Below are 24,030 nucleotides of genomic sequence, written 5' to 3'. Positions count from 1 at the left end.
AAAAAAAAAAAAAAAAAAAAAAAAAAGAATCCAGCTTTGGTAAAAACTCTGCTATTTGTCGAGGCTGTGATCCATGAACGGTTCGCAGAAACTAAACCTGCATTACATGAACAGGCCTGTGTGGTAAAAATGACTTGGCACAATTTAAAATGCTTTGTTCTCTAAGAACAAAAAGTAAAAAACAAAATCACACCTTTCAGCAGAAAACAAAGAACTTTTGTCTTTTAATGGGAAATACCTAAAGGCCTTTATGTGCTTCTACTGGTTACACAAATGTTGTTAAATGTGGCTTTAAGCTGCAGATTTAAGACTTGGAGAAAGTGAAGCAGCTTTATGTTTATCTGGAAAAAGGGGCAAACAATGCTGTAAAACATTTCAAATCTTATAAAAGTACAAAAAGATTCAAAAGGGACACGACATGATACATACTAGTTTAAAGAATATGAAAGTGTCAAAACTCATCATATCTCATATTAACAGACCAGTGTTCTGCTGACGGCTTTTGCTGAACGATGAAGTATTTTTTTTGACCGACAGCAGTGTCCCTTACCTGTGATATTGGTATAACAATGAAGGAGCCTCCGCCAGCGCTCTCCGTGACGACTGCGAGGAACTTGGAGTTGACGGCACAGAAGTGGTTGTCATGGACGTTCTTGGTGATGGGGATGCCGTCAAAGCAGTGTTCTCTGTTTGCCACTTTACCGTAGACGTTTCGAAACTTGGAGCTTCGGTAGGTCGGACGCCATGACATCTGAGAGGAAGAGACAAAGTCAAAGTGACTAAAAATGTTTAATTACTAAATGCTACAACAACAAAAGTAAAAAAAGTAATTCACAGAGATTAAGAAAAAAGATTCAAATGTGAAAACATCTTTATCTACTTATGTACATTAAACAAACAAATACATAAATTAAAAAAAAAAATGGGAAAACAAAATGACAAGAAAATAAAAGTACAACCAAATATTAGGGCCATTTGGCCAATATTTCTTTTTCAAATATGACTTTAAATCTTTTAAAGTTATGAGAAAAAAATCCTAGCTGCTAAATTAAGAGAATAAAGTCGTATATTTATGACTTAAAAGTTAATAGGCTAAATTTATGACTTTTTTTTCTCATAAATTTACGTGTTTTAAAGTCGCAAATTTATTACTTTAAACCTCGTAAATTTATGAATAAAAAGTAATCTACAAGAAAAAAACTCATAATTTTACCAGATAAAGTCATAAATTCATGACTTTTAATCTCATAATATTGCTGATATTGATTTTTTTGTGGCCCTAATACTCCATCACTTCAGCTGGGAGACACCTAGATACCAAAAATAATGGCAACACATTTGATAAGATTTTACACAAACTTTAAAGGCTCATTCTCAAACTTTGCAAGCTTTTAAAATTAAATAAATAAAGTAAAAAAAAAAAAAAAAAAACATTTTGGTTGCCTATGGATTTCAGACAGATGCATAACAAAATGGTATTTTCCCCCTTAAAAAAAAAAAAAAAAAAAAAAAAAAACAGTGCAGCTTATAATTCCAGAGCAACATGTGTTTACTGATGCTGACTGTTTACTGGCACTCTGACAAAATGTCAGTCTGTGTTTTTTTTTTTTCTTAAGGGTTGCAAACAGGGTTGGGTGTTCTTGTGACGACACTAATGCAGCTAGTATGTAGCGTGTCAGACTGTGTTTTTCTATGTGTTGCTACCAAGGTTTGGAGTTAGCATATGCTAATATGCTAACCAATGCTAACATAGCTAAAGTGTGTGTGTTACAAACAAGTTCGAAAATGAATTTGGGCGCAGGTAATAAAGTCCATCTGATCTCAGACTGTTTTGTCTTGCTTAATGCGCCTTAAGCTAGATTTCCACCGCCCGTGGCAGCAGGCATTCAGACAGCTCCTTCCAATGAAAAGTTTTATGTAGACACAAGTAAAAAGACTCATTTTGGTCTTCTGTGTTCAAATTCTCACAATCATGCATTGCTACACACGTTCCTTTGATTATTTTTAGGTTCTACGTTCAAAATGCGCAACCATTAAACCAGGTTGAACTTTGACCCTTTGACCCTGTTAAAAGTTAAATAACTCACAGAAAAACCAACTGTTAAAAATTTGATCATGGAAAAGAAATGAATAATTGCTGTTTATGCCAATCGGAAATTATATGACATCAAATCTTTCATATCTCAGAAAGAAAAGAAAAAACTTGAAGTAAGAGTTGTTATTTTTTTTGCAACTCTTTAACATTATACACAAATCAAACTTTATGTATAAAATAGTTACATAGCTCTCGTGCTATCTTTGGGGTCCAGATGACCCAACCTTTACATTGATGCGTTATTCATCCCATGACAGAGGTGGAATGGACTTCATGTCTGTCATCAATGAAGATCAAAAATCATTGGAAAAAAAAAAAAAAACAGTTCAACACTATCTTGTGGGGTCAAGATGACCCCACTCCCAACGTCAACATGCCTAGGATAGAGGGAGGGTTACAGTGCTTTACAATTAGAAACAATGACACAAAAGTTTGAATAAAACCCAACCCAACCTTAATCCTACCCCCTCCGTTAGCACATACACACACAAAGCCTCTTCCAGTTGTACATGGCGGACATGCGCTAGTATTAGGTCGTGTAGTCCAACCACAAAAAACCATGAACGAGCTTTTAGCACATTCTTAGATGTACGTTACTTGCATGGTATAAACACAAGATTAGAGTTCAGTGCAGCTTATATTTGTCATAAATTCAAAAACAGACCATTCATTGACGGTGTGTTTCATAATCCGGTGCGCCCTATAGTCTGAGAAATATGGTAGAAGCTGTAGTTTTACCCCTGAGCCATCAGACAAGTACAAATGACTTCAGTTTGTAGTAGGAAACTCTTGGGTAAATAAAGCGATAGACTTTTGACATTATACATTCACTATCTAGATGACATGAAATAATCAGTGTAGTCTAAGGCCACGTTTGTATCCTCTAAAGCCATTGAGAAAGGGCGGGTTGTCCTGTCTGTACAGGCATGATAACAGTCACACATGTTAGTGGGAAACTCTCCAAACTGGTGATGGGTGTGAGACTTCTAAAGGGTGAGAAGTCTGTGAAAACTGCTTAGACGCCATTTACCCTGCCTCACAGACTGTGGTAAAAGTGCAAAGAAGAAGTTGGAAGAAATGGTACACGCATTCCTTCACAGAAACCACATTTTGTTCGCTTCACGGGAATCTTGTTCCTCAGAAAAAAAAAAAAAAGCAGCCATTGTTTTCAAATGCCACACACAATGAAAGAAAGCAGTGGAGTTCAACTGAAACGACTTCTATTTTGTTCATTTTGTCGTCCTATTCCACCGTTTTATCGGCTGCGGAGAGACCTTTGGCTGGTCAGAGACAGAAACTGTGGGAATTCCTTTTGAGTGTTCAACATTTTGACAAATGTTCTGGAACAGGATGCATTTTTAAGAAACAGAGATGCTATTATTGGTGTCTATATCGTGACAGGAACTGTGGAGCAAGAATTCATGAGCCTGGTCTGATCTGCGGCAGTGATCCTGGATGACATCAGGCAGTCATCTATGCAGCATTGTTCTGCAGATAAGGGGGGGTGCTCGTGGGAGGGGTGCAAATAGAAACATCCTCTGACCGTGCTGCTCATGTCTTTGCCTGTCTCAGAGCAGACTGGAGGAACAGCGACCATCTTTATACCCGAGATTGAACCATCAGTTCAGGATCTGAAAATGGGGCAGATCTGATGCTGCGATCGCTGCGTTCAACTTTGAATTTTACTGTACATGCGCTTTATTGTATCCCTAAACCGGTTGAAACTTGATGTCAAATTTGTTTAAGATTAACCCACTATATTGCACAGCTAATATTTGTCTTTTTAATTCATTTATTTAAATGTTTACATGAATATTACTACCTTTAAATTGATCCTGTCTATCTTATATTGGAAAACACGACCTTTAGTTTCATTATTATTAGCATTACTAACTTTAAAACAGCAGGTCTTTTAGCTGAGACGCTATTACTAATGCATAAAGGTGGTATTGATTATTTCTAGGGCCGTCAACGTCAAAGAGTTAATTCATGCGATTAATTTGAAAAAAATTAACACATTAACGCAATTAATCACACCTCTGTCTTTCACTTCGCGAGGCTTCCACGGCATGCCTTAAATTCTGACAAAGCACACTTTGTCTGTTTTTTTCCCCCCATTACACCATGCTCACTTACAAAAGAAATAAATATCCAACCAATTACTCAGTAATTTATTCTTGTTATATTCTAATTTTCAGATCATTAAAATTGTAAACATTGTCCCGGTTCTCCTGGAGAGCGTTTCGATTTGACCACTAGGTGGAGCTCACATTAAAGCCGTACACTTTTTTCAAAAAGAATAAGCAAAGAATGAACAAAAAACAGTGCTTTAGACCACAAATAGTTACTTAAAAAAATATTTACTTAGAAGAGTTTGGAAAATGTCATGCCTGTAAGTTTATAAAGATGTTCATTAAGTCAGAAACGTATGTTGACATGTGCTAAATCTCTATTTTTATGAATGGATTATTGATCTAGTAAGCTTAGATCAATCCAAAATGATTAATCAATTGTATAAACCCAGCCCTTTAAATAAAACATCAGTTCATAGAGAAAGTTCACGTCTGACCGCTTGCTTTTGTCCAAAGGACGATGTAAATGTTTGTTTTGATGAAGCCCGCGCAGTGATATTGAACATTTGGGCTATGTGACCACATCTTCTTTTTAAGATGCGCATTCACACCCAGCAGCCAATCAGAATTGACAATGTTTGTTTCTTATGGTTGTTTGTCAGTACCTTAGAGTTTTCTTGGAGTAATACTGCAGACACAAAGTCTTTAGAGTTCTGCTCATCTTACACTTGATGTGTTTTTCACACACAAATTAAACTTCTAGTATACTTGAGTTAACACTACCTAAAGTTACAAATTTCTGACAATAAAAAGGAAGGAAAATGTTTCTTTTCCATCCATTTTTTTGTTCCAAAGCTGCAAATTGTCAAATACAATGTACCTAGCAAAACAATGTAATTAATCACAATGCAATTTTTTAAAATTGATTGACAGCACTAATTATTTCCTAATCTTAGTCAATATTGATGCTAATATTAGCTCAAAAATTGGGAGGGGCCCCTGACTCCCTTATCTCCGCCCCAGAAATATTTTTCTTATTATTATATAGAAGTATGAACTCCTGGGTGTTTTCCAGTTGCACAATTGCTTGTTTGATTCTGTTTCATTATAGAATTAAATATTGAAAAGAAAATTAAAAGAGTGAAATAACCATCATTTCATCTCTTTTTAACTAAACTCATTTTATAGTAGTGTGTATCTCACTGCTACTGAAAGGCGTTCTACTGCTGAGGTATGTCCAGTAAGCAGCATATAAACATCTCACCCTCATCCCGGTCGTCTGATCTGGAGCCATGTCTGCATGAGCGGCTTAATGGGAGCTTGTTAAACAATTAATGAAAAACAGAGGAGCGGCAGAAAGTGGCCTGAGGGACAGCGACTCGTCTGCTTTGAGTTTTCTTTACAAGGATGCTCATTCATTGGCGAAGCGCTTCTGGCAGAGATGGCATTTTAGGGCGAGTGTGTGTTTTCCATCTCACGAGGGTTTGCAGGGCAGCACCACGGGGTCAGGAGCATCGCCAAAAGCGTAGAGAGGAGATAACAGAGCGCATCTTATCACAAGACTAACGGGTCAGGAGCATGAACTTCTTTGTGGATTTGCAGACACTCTTTCTACAAAGTTCAACTGATTTCATGCATAGATGCACATTAGAAACCTCTATGTCTGACTAAAGTTCTCCAGCTAATACTGAAACATCGCCTTACCTTCCCAGCGTCCTTCAAGTGACACTTCATTCACCAAAATCCCTGCAGTCCTCTGACTGCTCCCAACAACCAGGATCTCCTTTCTCCCTTCCAACTGTAAACAGGCCTAAGTCTGCTCTGCCTCCTCCTCTCTCATGTTTTTCTACCCCTTCCTCTTTAATCTCACTCTTCCCACCCTCTTCTCCTCCTACTCGTACTGATAGCTGCAGGCCCGGCTCCCCCCCTTCAGCCTCCTCTCTCCCATCCTGCCACTCAGCCAGCTCTCGGCCTCTCATCTGTCTCCGCTGCAGCTCAGTCTCTCCAGCAGAGAAGCAGCCATTCATCCTCTTTCCTCTCCCACCCACTGCTTGTTTGGAATCACAAGACCTTTCTGGCTGATTCCCAACGCCAATCCAACTTTTGTTTTTCTTTGTTGCCTCTTTTCCTTTTTAAAATATTCCAAATTCTTCTCAGTTTCTCTGCAAACCAACATTTATTTGCTCTGTGATGCTTGTTTTTTGTGAAAATAGAGGCATCCCAGAGCAAATGTTTCAAAGTTTTGACTCAACAGAGGGTGATATTTGATAAATATAAGAAACATTACATTTTGGGGGCCACTTTGGTGTTTATGTAGTTATTTTTTTCCCTTTCACTAAGAAGGAAGGTCTTGTTAGGATTTGGGTTTTCCAGCTTAAAATCATTAAATTGAGCAATAAAAATACTATAAAACTGTAATCATTTAAAGATCTGTACTATTTTCTAACTTCATAACTCAAATATTAGGCCAAAAAGTGAGATAAATCTGTCAAAACACTGTTAAAATAGTAAGTATAGAGGATTTAATTACGAGTTCCGAGTCTAATTTTAATAATTTCTGTGAGCATGATGAAACTTACACAAAAAATATACAGTTCTATGACATGGGTGTAAGCAGTACTATAACTTGTACAAACAAAAACCTGAAGCCTCAAATCCCAGAACAGTTTTTGCCCACATGCACATGTACAGATTTAAGCATTTGAGGTGAAGCGTTCGAAGCAGCCTCTGGGTCGGCTCACATGTTGCAGGTGTTGTGGTGAGAAGTGCATCCCCTGATAATTCGGTGTTTGAAATGAATGGTGCCCTTTAGCTGCACATGTGAGGAAGGGCTTCCTCTGCATTTTCACTTGTGTTGCATCGATGGCTATCCTGCATCTGCGTCCATGCGCTGTAAGGCATGGCACATCTGAGTTTCTCCAGTTCTTTTTCCTTTATTTAAACACATAGCCTCAGGACAAAAGCTTTGCAAATGTTCTTTAGAAAACCAAAATCCCAACAAGGTTTTCCTTTACAGTAATACGAAAAATATATATATAAAAACACTTAGCTTGCCCAAAGAATTTCATGGTTCTCGACTAATATTTATCAAATATCTCCTTCCATCCCAGCTGCAGACAGACCTTATTTTTGCTCTGAAACATCAAAAGCATTTCAAAAAGACCATTCAAATATCACAAAGTCAAACGGATTGCTGAAATAACCCCAATCAAGATTTTCTTTGTGTTGCTGCCAAATTAGGAAGTGCTTCTATCCGACTGCAAAGGGAAGTCTGTAGGGCGACTGCGTGTCCTGCCACTCAAACAGTGACGGTCCTCCATGACACAAAGTCTCCTCCAGTAAGCAGTCATTTTCAGGACTGTTCAACTCTGTAAAGAGCACATTTGACAAAAGGAAGTGTATTCCATCTGCTCTTCAAGCCAAAGTTTCTCTCAGTGTGAAGTAGACTTTCTTTATCCGACTCCCACCGGAAGTATCAGCTTGGCTGACAGTGAGAGAATATTTGTCTGCTGCGTAGCAATCGTTGATGGATGACTTTGGCTATGAAAGGCTTTTGTCTGCTGTGAATCTGTAGATTGTGCAAAAAGGCCTTGTTTTTATAAGTAGATTTTTTGTTTTTCATTTTTAAGTAATTTATGTTTGCAGTCTCCCACCGTCCAAAAACATGCTTCATAGGTTGATTGGTGACTCTAAATTGCCCCTAGGTGTGAATGTGAGAGTGAATGGGTGTGTGAGTGAGGCCCTGCGACGGACTGGCGACCTGTCCAGGGTGAACCCCGCCTTCGCCCATCAGTAGCCGGGATAGGCTCCGGCACCCCCGCGACGCCGAAAGGGAAGAAGCGGTCAAGAAAATGGATGGATGGATATGTTTGCAGTACTTAAGTTTGCATTTTAAGGCGTACCTAAAAGCCTTAATTAAATACATATATATAAAGCGCAGCTTAAAAATCAAGAGTCCCTTATATAAGGATTATATGGTTGTTGTTTATTAAACTCAAATTTATTTTGAGGTACATAACATTCTGTTTAAATGTTTGTTAAGTCTAATAGGCTATTTTGAAGATGCTAACGCAGCTGATGTGTAGTAGTGTCAGACTGTATATTTGTTATGCAGTAGCCAACTAATAAGGTTAACCCAGTTACAGTGATGTTGTTTCGGTAGTATCTGTCTATTTTTAGTAGCCTACGTGTTGCAAACACAGTTGAATGTTATTGTTCTCATGTGCAGCTAACGTGTAGCGGAGTTAGACTGTTTTTTTACATGATGCCAACAAGTTTAGAGGTTAGCATAGTCACAGTAACGTTTGCTTTAGAGGTATCAGAGTGTTTTATGTGTTGCAAACAAGGTTGGATGATTGTTAATATGCTAACCTTTAGCGGTGTCAAACTGTGTTTTTATGTGTTACAACAAGGTTAGGAGTTAGCTTAATCACAGTAACATTTGTTTTTTTGCTGTATCAGTCTGTTTTTTTATGTGTTGCTAACAAGGTTGGTAGTTATAGTGGTATTGTGAGTATGCTAACATGGCTAATGTGTTGCGTTGTTGAACTGTGTTTCGTTTACATTCTACTAACAAGCTTGGGAGTTAGCATAGCCACGATAATAGGTATTTTGAACATGTCAAGGCTTTAAATATGGCTAACATCTAGTGTGTTACAAACAAGTTAAAGAGTTACTGCAGTTAACCCTTTAACACCTGAGATGTCATTGTTGAATCTTAAGCACAAAAACTTAAACATACCGTAACTTTTCAACCGTTAACACAATCAATGTAAATCTAGCAGATTCAAAGAACATAAAACACTGGAGCTCCGGTGATACAGGGTTAACGTAGTTAATAAAGTCTGACTGACTGATTTACTCTTGTGTCGTTTATGCGCCTTACAGTTCGGTGTGACAAAAATAAATAGACCATTCATTGATGATGCGATTTATTATCTGGTGCGCCATATAATGCAGCGAATAAGATACGCTTTTTTAATACCATCTAAAACAGTCAAGACGAAAAGAAAAACAAAATAAAACAAAACAGAAATTTGATATTTTCTAAAAAAAATTTGAAGTTATTGATTTACTTGGCTAACCAATATTCACTCTTCTGAAAAAAGTAAAGTTTTTCCTAGAACGTAGATAAAAGTTAAAACTGCTGATAGCTTTCCAAATGAAAGACAAACCGTTTTAGCAGTTTAATGATTTACTTGAACTTCTTTTTTTATACCAGGATTGTTTTTCCCAGCTAAAGATGAAAAGAAAAGGCACCAAACTAAGGATCACACGGATTAAAGACTAAATGTGGATTTAAAAACAGACTATAGGAGATTGATGGCCAATATGGACAAAGATGAAGGTTGACCTGTACTGCTGTAAAACTCTCATTTCTATTTTAATAATCAGTTACATTTTGTGTATTTAATATGCAAGTTCTCTTTAAGCCTAAAACTGGTTGACCTGAAAAATGAACACTAGCCAAGAAAGAGAGATTTGTCAGTTTAAGATGCTGGTACTTCCAAGTTTACACGAGAGAGCTGCGATTCTGTGGAGCTGCTAACTTCTGCTTTGGTTCCCACAATCAAGCTTTACCTTTTATGAGTCAGAAACTGTGAGTAAAAGACGCACGGAATGAAAGAATGCAATAGATTTCCTAACTGATCCAGCAGGGATCCCTCCATCTGGAATTTCGTTGAAAATCCCACACGGTCAGTGCAGGAATGTTGGAAAGTGAATCTTTTATTTAAGGCTACATTCCTTTCACTAACTTGAAAAGAGGACTTAGTTTATCTCAGAGGTTTTATGATAACAAAACCTTCATTGACCAGAAATAGTAATTAAAATGAACATTTTATTTTCAGATCAGTGTAACTGGACTCTTTGATGAGGACATATACCATGAAGCTGCAGCTCTCAGGACTCAAGCCAGGCCCATTAAGCAGCGATAACGCAGAGAGTGCAAACTTCAGGACAGGAAATGTAAAAAGCCATCAGGTCAGCACTTATCAGAGCATATGGATGGAAGAGTGGGTGTCCTGCAGTCCATCTACCTCTGCAGGATGAAAGGAGTTTGCCATCTGCAACAGTAGAATTATCATTCAAATATTAAGATGACTAAATTAGATTAAATATTCAGGGTGTTTTTGTCATTATTGCTCAGCCCATTTCCTGATCAAACATGTTAAGAGGCACTTTTTCTAGAAATATGTGCCATCCAGAATACAAAGGACCTAAATGAATAATCCTCCCGAGTTTGCCCTTTCTTCTCCCCCAGGAGCGTCTGCCACATGCTTTTTGGAGCATAAAGATGCAAGACGGCGGGCCTCCAAATGATAAAGCTAAGGAGGGCGTGGGCATGAGTTGAAGGAGATATTTAGAGAGGAGATAGAACCGGATTTGAGGTCAAGAGAGAGAAATTAAAATACAAATGGAAAGAGATTTTAACCCGTTTAAGACAAAGAAAGAAAAGAGAAAGATGATTTAAGACGGAGTGATGAAATATTTAGAGACAAAGGCTGAGAGGGGGAGCTGCTAACAGACTGAGATTAACTCCCCTCTGTTGGACCACCTGCCTTCTCTGCAACACATGCACACAAAAACACACACCCTAGCAATGTGCTTTTGCTGTCACACTTCAGACAGTTCTGAGCTTTCACAAAAAAAATAAAAAAATATCAATATTTATTCCATGATGATGTACTTTAATTAAGCTGCAGTCACTATAAATATGTTTAAGGCAGCAGAAAGTTGATTCATGGCCCAAACACAAGGAGCTCTGGCAGCAGCTGGAATTAAAAAAAATGGCAATAAAATGAAATGAAAGAGATGAATGAGCTTTGTGATCAGGTCATTAAAATCCATCATTGAAGTAAGACCACAGGAACAGTCCTAGAAATAAATCAGCCACTGAGTCATGGCTGCAGATGTACAGATATATATATATTGCTTTTTAGAGATTACTAATGCAGGGTCCAAAATCAATTTTTTAATCTGTGCTTGGAAAGGGCCGAGGCTGGATCCAGAATCAGCCCGTTTGGGAATGAAGAACAAACAGTTCCTCCATTGTTTGTCTGACAGGTTAACCTGAAGCATGGGGGGTTGGAATAAATGCAAAAGAACTTATTTTTCTCCTTTTTTTATGCTTGCTGATCTTCTGTCTGTCCAAACACAAGAAATGCTCTTTTAAATGTATTTTATTTCATTACATTTCTAAAGATGCTCCCTTTTTTGGAATTAAGCAAGGAATAAAATGCAGATAAAGCCCAGAAAAACTAAATGTAGTCTTTTTTTTAATAATTTGATCAAAAGACGTCTTGCAGTATCTCAGTAATTAAATGAACTCTTTTTACCTGTCTTGCATTGCATGTATTTGTTTTTTTAATTTTTCCATACCTCTTACCTTACAGAACTTCCTGGTTGGACAAAAGACCCAAACAAAAAAAGGTGTCCATTTATATGCCTGAATGGGCTACACATATGGAGAGGGGCCCAGCTGCAGACCATAGACTGTATAAAAGAATTACTGGACAGAGCGACTTATTTTACAGTCTATGTTGCAGACAAACTTATGGAGAAATGAGCAAAGTTCTTAGATTATGAGGATCTTTTTTAAGCGGAATTCTTATTTATTATTTTGTAAAAAAAACTAAACTAAACTAAAAAACAAAAAAACAAAACACTCACACAAGGGTTACAAAAGTCACTAAAATAATGCAATAAATAAATAAATAAATAAATGAGGATGAAAATATACCAGATAGCAGCCTGTAGAATTGAATAGTAAAACTATAGTGTTGAAAATAGAGTAAAAATACAGTATTTAGCCACACTAATAGTTATGTGATTAAATGATCAGGTTGGGCAACATTCTCTAAATTTACCATGACAATTTGGTCTCCCATTCAAGGACTTTGACATACATTGGAACTTAATAGAACATTTGCATTATTTGAACATCTCTACAAATTTTTATATACATAAACACACTCATTTTTCTCACTAATTAAAAAACTTACCCCAAGTATTAAAAATGTGTTTGATTTTATACTATGTTGAGTTTGCAAAGACCCAAGGTACATCATTTGGACAGACACATTTTAACGATACGCATTTCTTAATCCAGGCGTGCGTCAGAAAGCAGGAGTGCAGAATTCTGCTTGAATTTACAAGCGTAATTAGGAGTTTGCAGCTTACATAAAATTACAGTGTGGCATGGATAATTGGTAATTTTATGGATGCAGCCGAACAAAGTCTCCACCCTGACCATATGTTTGCAACTTCAAGGAATACAGACTGCTGCCTTCAGCTCAACATCAAATCCGTGGAAAAAAAACAAACCAATTGCTAAGGATTCATTACATATGGGTTTTAGGGACACGTGGAAAACTATCACAAAACAACCTTTTTGCACTTTTGCAGGCAAAATAAAATCTGAGGAATCTTGAATACAAAAAAGAAACAAGGGCCAACCTGCATTTGAAGCTCCTTATTGGCCAAACACACCTGATCCAGGTAATCAGCAGCAGATAAGGCAGGATTTCTGGAAAACCAGCAGGAGACCCTCAAACCCTGACTTTGGACACCCCTGGACTAGAGTGTGACATAAGAACACTACATAGCAGCCTCACCCGTATGCCGTAAGCATGTGTGACTTACGTTACACTTACAATCATTTCAAGATACATTTACTGCACACACGATACTGTAAGGCAGGGGTGTCAAACTCAACCGCACAAGGGACCAAAATCCAAAACACACCTTAGGTCGCATTCTGAACAAGAAAAACATTTATTGAACACACTAAAACTACATTTTGAAAATTTTAAAAATGTAACATTTTAGTATAATTATGAACTAGATATGTAGCATTACCTGCAATAATGCTAGTGGGAATGCTCTAAGCTGAATTTGGCTGCTAAAGATGCTTATGCTGATAGCTGAAGAGGCTGAAATTGATAGCCAAAAAAGCTGAAGATGACAGCCAGCTAAAATATAAGCTAAATGCCCTGGAAAAATGAAAAAAAACAAACCAAAAAAAAAAATGTAGATTAGCCAAAACAGCTATCATGTAGCAGAAAAAATAGCTAAACTTCAAAATATCCTAAAAAACTGAAAAAAAGCCTAAATTAGCCAAAACAGCTAGCGGGAAAATATTAGCCTAACTCCAAAATAGCCTAAAAAAACAAACAAAACAAAAAAAAGCCCAAATTAGCCAAAACAGCTAGCATGTTAGAAATTAGCGCAAAATAGCATTAATAACAATAAATAACAATAAAATAAAAGGATCTGGAGGGCCACCGGGCCTTGACTTTGACACACATGCTGTAAGGTTTAATTTTCATGACATCCCTTGAGGTGGCCGTATGAGCCTCAAGGAAACTCCAAGACACACCTGTTCTCCCCTGAAGAAGCAGACTCTGCTCTCAATGAACCTCTACGGGCCCGGACAACTCAAAAACCCACACAGCACCTGAATGGAGAAACTCCCGTAGATGCGTCTACAGCTTTAGCTTCTGTGGTTAGGACTCATTCTGATCGGTGAACCTGTTTGCACCAGATGTGTATCACTTGTCAGAAACAATTCAGAGAGCATTCTTTCTCAAAGAATTTCTGTGTTTAAAACATGTTTCCTTAAGATGAACAAGAACTCTACTATGGGAATGCAGGGAGAATCCACCATAAATCACACGTTTTTTCATTAAAAACTTTTATGAGGCCATCAAGCCCACATGTTCGAACTGTTTTGTAGCTGGCTCTATGTTACTTCAGTTAAACAGCCACTCGTGCACAAACTTCCTGCATGTTTTGATCCATCATTTGCCTTCTTGCCAGTTGTAGCAGTGGCAGACTTGTATGCCCTGTGAGCCAGATGTCAGACCTAATTTCACTATCCTCCATGGAGGTAGACATTTAATTTAGAATGGTGTTACACAACAAAGCCCAGTTGGCACTCTCGTCTCCCTGTTGAGTTTGCTCATTTTCAGAGTAATACTATATAACCAGCAGATCTGTGTCATCCTGGTTTTTTGTGCAAAGCATTTTTTTCTTAATGTGCCAGATCCCAAATAGATCAAAAAGAAAGAGGTTGCATCGAAAGTTTTATTTTGCTAGATTGCTGCAAAGTTTTTGTTACGACAAAACAAAAGTCTGTTTCAAGTCATGAGCCCTAAGATAACTGCGCATCACAGTGACACATGTAAATACCCACAACATTAATAAAAAAAACGCTTTAAACAAAAATATAATGGTCTCGCTGACCCTGTCTGTGTCATATAATACACCCACATTTTACTGGGCATACAGCCATGACAAGAGATGATTTTTTTTTTTAATTATGGATGTACTTTTCATCAAAACTCTTTAGACACTTTAGATAATTCGTCATTAACTTTAAAAGACTTCATGGTGGATGTCAGAAACTTTTAAACCCCAATTACAATTACATTGTAACACATTCAGCTCTCCAGCTTTAATGCTGTCATTGTCGTGTGGCATTGATCCTAATTAAACTGACACACTGAAGCTACAGTATGTGCACACTGGACATTTGATGAATGTTTAATATATGGTCTTCACACTGGACAAGCAGGGAGGGGCTTCTTCTTCTTTTTCTTTTGCTACTGTTTACTAACGCATGTCTGCCATGTAGAGCTGGAAGAGTCTTCATGCGAAGTGTTGCAAACCAGCTCTATTCCGATATATAATAGACTTGGTGTTTTATAGTTCCGGTTCTGCTACTCGACTTTAGTAAAGCTGCATTTTCTAACAACGTCCCATCTTTGTCTGATTTGGGGTTCAATTCATACCAATAAATAGCCTCAGCATAACAGAAAATCCTTTCAGCTGCCGTCAGCTTCAGTGAAGATGCTCCTGGCTGGAGAGCAGACACAGCTGGCTTTCAGCTGGTGCACTGCCCCTTTAGGCAGATAAACACATGTGTTTCTGTGCTGAGCCTTCAGGGTTTAAACCTGCAAGTTGCCTTGTTGTCTTCTAAACCAAAGACCTTCTTTTTTTATTTCCAAATGTTTCTTTTCAAAATATAGACACATATATGAGCAGCAGCTGGGACAGCAAACACCAGTGACTATAGAACAGTAAGTTTTGTTGTAAATTGGCTTGTTTTAAGAGCAGCAATGGAAACTTTTCTAAACTGAAACACAAAATACTAAGAAATGAAAATGTGTGGAAGTGGCAGAAACTGTTTCACTTAAAACAGTGGGTTTATTTGAGCCAATACAATGATTGAGATTGTCTATTTGACCTTCTTAAATTTGTTTATGGTCTTCATATTTATCAGACTGCAAAACTGCAGGAACAGTGACCACAAAACTTACCAGAAGTGACTCTTCAGTTAAGATCCTTTGACTATTTTTTATTATCATACAATAAAAAAATACAAAAACACAGAAAAACTGTTTTTGTAGTTAACTTTCTCAGGTCAAATGTTTCTTGTTTCAATAAGTCTTTTAACCCTGTTGTTTTAGATTTATTTTAGGTTTCATGAGAGACTCTTCTAAATAAAAAGGATCAAAGTTCCTCTCCAAACATATTTTAAACTATTTTAAAATCATTTTCTAGAGCATAGTTTCTGCAGAGCTGGAGTTGTCACCTCTGAGTTGTGGGGGGAACTGTTGGCATGGAGTAAGCCTACTCTGACTTCCCATCATCCCTTTGTTTACACTCTCTCCCACCAGCTTATAGCTCCTCACACACTAAACCTAGCATTACTGGAGCAAAACAAAAAATGATGAGGAATATCAGAGCTATCCAATCGTACAGTTTTGATCTAGATACCAGCTCAGACAAGAAAAATAAAGACGTTATTGGATCTATTTGTCTGCAACTGGAGGCATCAGAATGGAGCAGAGCGGGGGGCTTGTGGCTTCCCGTAGTAGCTTCCCTGTCACTGCTCCAAGCTTTTGTAAACATCATTTATTTGTCTGCTCCTGATTCACAACCAGTTGAATCAAAAAATACCCAGAAATGCAAATTTAAGCTTAAAATGTTTTACATATGTCCTCCGTCATCAGAAAAATGCCATAAGAACATGTTTAAAACATCAAAAAACAGATTATCATTGAAGTGGGTCTTTTTGTAGAATCACTTTTTTTTTTTTTAGACTTTCAGGCTTTGATACGCTTTTGTTGCATTTTGCATTTCCGAGTGACCTTTCCCAAACAGCACAGTTTGTAAAAGAGGATTACAGAGTTTTGGAAGGTCTGGATTGGAGAGGATTTATGCTTTAATTGTGGTAAAATAGTTTTGTCTTTTCTCCCCACACAACCATGGCAAACCATGTGAAAAACAACAGGTTAAAATGATCTATAATGTAAATAATGGATTAGATTTATCGGCGCTTTTCAGGACACTCAAAGCGCTTACATTGTGCATCCATTATTCATTCACACCTCATTCATACTTGGTGATGGTAAGCTACTACTGTAGCCACAGCTGCCCTGGGGCAGGCTGACAGAGGCGTGGCTGCCAGTACGCGCCTAAGGCCCCTCTGACCATCACCGGATCATTCATACGCATTCACACACCAGTGGAGGCACACTGGAGGCAAGTAGGGTTAAGTGTCTTGCCCAGGGACACAACGACACTTGGCTGGCGGGAGCCGGAATCGAACCGCCTATCCTTCGATCATTGGCCGACCCGCTCTACCACCTGAGCCACTGTCAAGTAAAAGCGGAAGAAATCTAAAATGATGATTTTGTTCATGCAGAGACACTGGTTCATGAAGCCATTTTTATCTTGGACTCACTCCTTCCACAAAGACAAGTTAACACTGGCAGAGTAAAATAATGCATTTTTATTTTGCTTTTTTCCACCAAGGAACAGAACGTATGCAACATTTTTTTAAATCTTCAAGATCTCAAACCCTCAAATGATTTGAACTATTTGCTGCTTGTCATACAGTATATTTCCCATTCACCACCGCTCTGTGCAAATGCCAAGTGGACAAAGTGAAGCATTGCTTTTCAAACTGATTGCTTTGGCAAAACTCATCAAATAAAATGCTGACTGACCCATACGAAGCCAGCTTTAGCAGTGAAAGCTGACACTTTCGTCATCTATTGCAATCTTTTTAAGAGGCTTATGCTCTTCTGTGATCTTGTCAGAAAAGCTTGTCTCTTTGTGACCCAACATGTGGACAAAAAGCATTTCACTGGAATCTCTGGCTGTAGCACAAACTAGATGGATTTTTTTTAAAAGTGATAAAGAATGTGTAAGGGATGGTAGATACGGAAACAGAAAAAAGCAGAAGGACGTGGTGCTGCAGGGATGATTGTGATCAGTACCCACAGGCGAAGCGCAGCACTGAATGTGACCTCATGAACTGAAATGCAGATGCCTGGAAATGTGAGCGAGATGCTGTGGGCGGCATCCTCATCATCCATGAACACTTTGTCTGTGATTGCTCAGCTCATGTTCTCTGATGTTCTCTCCGGATTTTCATAACCAGGACAGAATACATACATACACTCAGAAAGAGACACATGCATAATGCCTGAATTTATATTATAAACGCTATTGGAAGCAGCAATTTACTGCTGTCAAACCCACAGGGATGATTGCCATTCATTACATTATTAAGGGGTAAAATGTAGTATTAGAATACTTTAGGTTACTTCATATTAATACAAATAAATAATGCAAAACGTTATTTGTAAAATCTGTTTTGGGAGCATTTCTTTAATGAGACCTGCGAATGTTCAAAGAAGCCAGATTGTGTTTTAAACTGATCATTTTTATGCACTATAGGCGCACCGTCAATAAATGGTCTATTAAAATTGATATCATTTATAAGACATACAGAACTAAGGTGCATTACAAGTGAGACAAAAGAGTCAAAGATTAGTCTGTCAGTCAGACTTTATTAACTGAGTTACAGTGACGAGAGCTTGTTCGTAACACACTACATTTGAAGCGTTAGCAACGTTAGCCACGTTAGTGTTTCCCCAATACCTTTATCTCCCAACCTTGTTTGCAACACGTAAAAAACCAAACTTGCTGTTCACCTTTCGGCTTATCCCATTTGGGGGTCACCACAGCGAAACAGACTTACTGTCTCACATCAGTGATTTGGTAGAGTTTTTACACTAGATGATATCGCTGAAACATCTGTGACTATGCTAACTCCGTACTTTGAAAGTAACACAACAGTCAACAACGCTACGCATTAGTTGTATTGGTGTATTCGCAATAATACCCAATAGGAGTGTCTCGGTTCATTTTCACAATGATTCGATACGATATTTTTGGTCGTTGATTTGATTCAATTTGATTTTGGTTCATTTTGTGAATGATTTGATTTACTGACCTAAAATTGATCCAGAACATGAATGTCCAAAACTAAACCAGATAAATACCTGATACTGAACAGTGCAGATGAAGTTTTCCAGATTCCTTGTATTTCTTGCAAGCTAACTAATCACTGCTAGCTTCACGGAGTAAGTGTTTGTGTTAGCCTGGGGGCGGAGCAGACTCTTCCTGGAGTCTTCCTTGGGATGTGAGGACCCGCTTGTTTTCGTGGGTATGGGAGAGGCTGCTGTTAAGAGTGCAGTTCTTAGAGGAATACTCAAAAATGTGTGGATGGATCAAAATACCTCTTTGGGATTGTTTATAGTGAGGAACAAACAGTATAATACACTTAAAAACCTCAAAAAGTTGTTTTTTTCACTGGTTTGTCCTCTTTAAGTTATAGTAAATAAACCTAATATGTCTCAATCCAAATGAGATTTTCCAAAATCAATCCCATTATCTCATTTTTAAACAAATTTTAATGGAACAGATTGATTTGATTCTACCTCAGACAGATCGGTCTGATTGGATCGTAAGAACAGAAACCGATTCGATTCATCATTACACCCCTTACACCCAAACCGACATTTTGACATATTTGTAACATCTCAACATCAGTAACCAGATTTAATTCATACTTAAGGTGCTCTGGATTGTAAAGTTTGTTTCATGGCTTGACATTCTGAGGTTATTACTAAACAAGGGTCTTAAATTTGATGAAATAATTTTCTGAAGGTCATAGCAAGAGAAAACACTGAGTAGACAGCCACCAGTTAAACATATGAAGGCTCAATAAAACATAATCCCTCATCTATGTTTTTCATGTTCACACAGATTAAAACTGAACAGATTATTTGTAAAATTTTAAGTAGCGTTCAAAGGTTTCAGATTGTAGCTTTCTGTGCTGAATCCTAAAAAAAAAAAGACCTGTACCTAATATGAAAAAAATAAAAATAAAAAAACAACTCTAACTCTAGTTTTTTCCCCAACAGATTTTCCAGTGATTGTATATATGGACTCAAAAATGTGCAGCAATTTAGTGAAGGTCCTTTTTTTCATGAGGGATTTATAGCTTTGTCTGTAATCCCCCAAACAGGAAGTACTTCCTCCGTCCCAACTGCACACGTACACAAGCAATGTGCACATAATCTCAGCTGAGGGGAAACCAAATGGACGCTCATTCTCTCCATCTTTTCATTTCCTACAGACAATTGTCAGAAATTTCCATCTGTTTTCCTAACAAAAAACAAAACCAAAGCACCTTTCACAATAAAGTTCCAGCCTCCTATTGGCAGGATGATAAATTTAAGAATGGTCTGCAATCTATTTTTGCAGAAAGATACTGAAAGAAAAGTTTTGGAAGTGCAGAGCAGAGGAAGGAAAGAGATATTTTTTACAGTCAGACACACTGAGTGCAGTGAGGAAGCTCTCTGACAGCCATGAGCTCATGAGATCTGAATGTCTCTCCCTGACAAATGCTTTTCTATAGATTTCTCACAGCTATTGTCTCTATTCCTTTACACTCCATGTTTTTTCTGAAATGTAATCCCATGTTAATCATTCTATTTAAGTGCGATTAGAAAAAACCTGCTTGAAAAAAAAAGACACTTAGTTCTTAAGCTGTTGTGAAGTTCTCTGCTTCTGGAATGGCAGTTTTTGAGGTTGCTAGGATCTCGCCTTCGCTTTAATGAGCCAGTCTGTGTGTCAGTGTGTTTGTGAGAGTGTGCAAGTAAACATTAAACTTGACAAATAGCCAGTGGCCCAAATCCTACTCAATTAGGGTTTATGGTGGGAGAAGTGCCACGACTGAGGAATTCAGGCAGTTTCTCTTTAAATGTTTCTGCCTTTTTGTGTTTTTTTAAGGAGACATTTGAAGTTATGATCAAAACAAAATGAATGGGAAGAGATTAATGCAAATTTAGGTCTGTTTCATCCCACAGGAGTCTTGACAGCTTCACATTTGCTCCATAAACACCCAGAAAATGACTTTCAGACCTGTTTCCAACCACATATGAGCCTGACATCAGAGCACTTTGGGCCTCCCTCTTAATTGCAGATATGTAATTGCAAACACACTCAATACAGCTGGAATGGTCTTCTGAAATAGCTGGATTCATGTCAGTTACTTTAATGAAAAGCCTTGCTGGAGAAAACATGTATTTGTGGGCATCCGAAGACAAAATTTTAGCTGTAAAGAGCGAGTTCTTTTTACAAACATAATTTATCTCATGCAGGCTCTATTTATTTATTTTTTGAAAAAGTTATTTTTACTTGTGTTTAAGTCACTCCCCTTAATCTCTTGTTGGCCTGTCTCTTTTCCCTCCCATCGTTACCTCTCCTCATCGCCTTTTCTGAGGTATCTTACCAAAAACAAGTGAACCGTTTAAGAGGTTGTCTTATAAATCATGGAGATGTGCATGTCTTTAATCCTTGATCTGTCAGGATATGCTTTTTATTCATTGGTCAAATTTTAGTCTAGGCTTTTGGAGAGGAAATCAAGACCTGAATACATCCAGTTTTTGGTGTTTTTGAAAGCAAATCTGATGACAAAGTAGATCTGAGCGCTGAACTGAGACTCTCCTGTATAGTAGGATTCGAAAAAATCCTTTAATAGAATAAAGTGTTGGCTAAGTGGTTCTACTGTAATGTATGGATGCTGATTGTTTTATGTAAAAGCTTTCATTTCAAACCCACACACAGTCTTAGAACCAGATCATTTCTGTCATCACTCCTAATAGATCTATAAGGCTCCATAGTTCGTCATTCATTTACCCATCATGCTTAGAGTTGGTCAACTCAGGTCTTCTAGCCTGATGCTCATAAACACAAAGGTAGACTCACAAAGCAGGTGAAGATGTTCGCTGAACTTGTCATACGTTATTTACTACCCAAACACAAATAACACTAATTTCTCCATCCTTTAAATGATTCTTCAATATGCAAATACTTTTTTTATGAATTGTTTTGCAACCATTGAACCTACTCCACACTTCAATAATAGATTACATGCAAATTCCATCCATCCATGGATTTTCCTAACCCATTATGTCCTTTTCAGGGTCACAGGGTTGCCAAAGCCTGTCCGAGCTACTGTTGGGCAAAGGCAGCCTGTCACCCAATCACTCCCACACACACATAGAAACACTTTAGACCAGGGTTCAAAGACTCAATTGACCTTGGACCACTGAAGACAGAGTCTGGCTGAATCTGGGCTGTATGGGGTTCCATTTATGCCAAAAATATGTTTGTGTGTCCACTGTCTAAATCTTTGTTTCATTGACTATGTCTACTGAACAAGTTTATTGAGCATTTGTTCATGTCTATGTGCTATTATCTTTTGCGTGTCCTGTGAAACGTCAGGAGCTAACGATGCTAGCAACTGTTGCTAAGGACTTAGCAAATGTAAAGTTTTAAGCATAAAACAAGCTGAAACATCACAAAACAAATACAAAGCTATCATCAAAAAACTGTGGACATGCAGATGATATTTCGAGACATTGAACTTTCAATATTTCAACTGCCCCAAAATATTAACTTGGGTTAATTGGTTACTAGAGTAACCAATTAACCTATGAAAGCTTGTTTTTGGACTGTGGGAGGAGAGCCTGCAGAAAACCCACACATGCATGAAAGAACATGCAAACTCCATTCAGAATAGTCCCAGTTAGGAATTGAACCCTCTGGCTGTGAGGTGAAAGCACACTGTACCACCGTGCAGCCCTACATGCAAATAATCAACTGTAAAATGGTTTTCATTGACACAGACAATAGATATAATTCCCTTTTGATAAGCATGACATGAGGATTTGGTGTTATTGCTGAAATAAGGTTTAAAAGAGTGTATTTGTGTAAAAGATGGTAATGCAAATATAACACAACTGTAATCTAAAAAATTAGAAATAAAATAAATAGCTGTTGCATTAATAATTAATGCCAAAAATAATTGCCCAAAAACTTTTTTAGGAAAGTTTTCTGAAACTTTCCTACTAAGACAACAGTGCTTAGTTATGTTAATCTTAAACTTCTGTGGTTTGGATCCAGATGTCGTTGATTTTATTGAAGTGTTTACTTTTCATTTGTTGGTGAGTAAAGTAAAACTTTAATCTTAGAAAAAGCCACCACCAAAAGTCACAATTGTGCCTCTTAACAAACCTTAAGGTTAAATTCCAATTTAAGTGATGACTGTCAACTTCCCAGTGAGTTTGACTCATTTGATAAGCATTTCCTTACAAGAGTCAGGTTTCCAATAGTGACTCTGTCAGACTCTGTTTGTACTTTATCAATACTGGACCAAATGTGCTTCCAACTCCAACCAAATGAAGTCAACTGAGTTGTCATTTTTTTTTAAATATGGTGGCTGCCATGTTGGAACCAGATGACGACAGTAAGCAGTGATTGGTCTGAATCATTATAAGTCATAGCTTCTACGATAACCACTCTCACCAATCAGGAGTGAGCTTGTTGGAAGTCCACACCCCTACCACTGACACCCGCTTAAGGGAATTACATGTTTGATTTGGGGCCAGTAGGGCCACCTACTTTATTGAAGCACTTTGTTAGTCAGTCTATAACTTGAAAAACTTGATCGACACCAAAAATATCATGAAAAATAAATTAGAATTATCAAGAAGATGCTAAAAACAGGAAGCAATGGTAAATAGTGTTATGGTTAATGGTGGCTGCGCTGCTGAGAACTGGCACCAGCCTATGAGGCAGTGTAGGTTCAGTGTCTTGCCCAAGAACACTTTGACACATGGGTGGACAGGGCGGGAACTGAGCCTACGATCTTCCAATCAGAGGTTGACCACCCCACAGCTGCCCCATTATATTATACAGTCAGTGGTCTGTACCTGAAAGGTTTTCTTGTCATATGGTAGGAATCCATTTACTTCAATTGAAGTTGTGTTGAACAAAATTCACAACTTCAGTATTTTACTCTATCAGGTGTCATGTAGATCGTGTTCACTGATTGAATTAGGGCTCAAACCTTTGACTTCAGTGTCTTCTCTGAAAATAAATATTTTTGGTGCAAATATATCCTAAATTCTGCTCATGCGAATATAGTCAACAAAAAAACACAAAAAAAGCACAAATCACCACCAGTTTCCTACATAGCTCATAAAGGGGCATCATAGCAAACAAAAAAAGGTAACTAAAATTAGAATATCAGATAGTATCTGGTGAGCACCTGATAGTAACCAGAACAAACAAAAAAAAAATCTGGTTACTATTTGGTGCTCACCAGAAAAAAAAATAAAATAAGAAAAACTCTGGTTACTGTCTGGTTACCAGTTAGTAACCAGATTTTTTTCTAGTATCTGGTGCTCAGCAGGTACTATCTGTGTGCAACAGATAGTAACAAAAAAAAATAATAATCATTTTTTTAGAAAAAAAAATCTGGGTACTCTCTGGTATGCATCAGTTTGTAACCAGATTATTTTCTAGTATCTGGTGCGCACCAGATAGTAATCCAATTTTTTTATTTTTTTTGGAAAAAAATTGAAAGATATAAATGTATTTTTCAATTTTGTATATATATATATATATATATATATATATATATATATATAT

The 24,030-nt window shown here is 37.5% G+C and overlaps 1 protein-coding gene across 4 annotated transcripts in view; it reads right to left on the bottom strand.

Annotated features, from left to right (window-relative positions):
* The window catches only part of coro2ba (coronin, actin binding protein, 2Ba), a 45,920-nt gene that overhangs the window by 16,924 nt on the left and 4,966 nt on the right, over positions 1-24,030 (bottom strand). The window contains exons 1-2 of one of the 4 annotated variants that reach the window (XM_036217023.1): positions 11,548-11,776; positions 551-751 (exon numbers count right to left, since the gene is read on the bottom strand). In XM_036217023.1, the coding sequence (XP_036072916.1) occupies positions 551-751 (201 nt within the window). In that variant the 5' untranslated portion in view covers positions 11,548-11,776. Of the gene's footprint in view, positions 1-550; positions 752-5,871; positions 6,050-11,547; positions 11,777-24,030 lie in introns of those variants that run through there. The other 3 variants (XM_024295359.2, XM_024295357.2, XM_024295358.2) reach the window with 3 other exon arrangements.

Source organism: Oryzias melastigma, linkage group LG3 (assembly GCF_002922805.2).
Source record: "Oryzias melastigma strain HK-1 linkage group LG3, ASM292280v2, whole genome shotgun sequence".
Lineage (NCBI taxonomy): Eukaryota > Metazoa > Chordata > Actinopteri > Beloniformes > Adrianichthyidae > Oryzias > Oryzias melastigma.
This window is presented reverse-complemented; position numbering and strand designations above follow the sequence as displayed.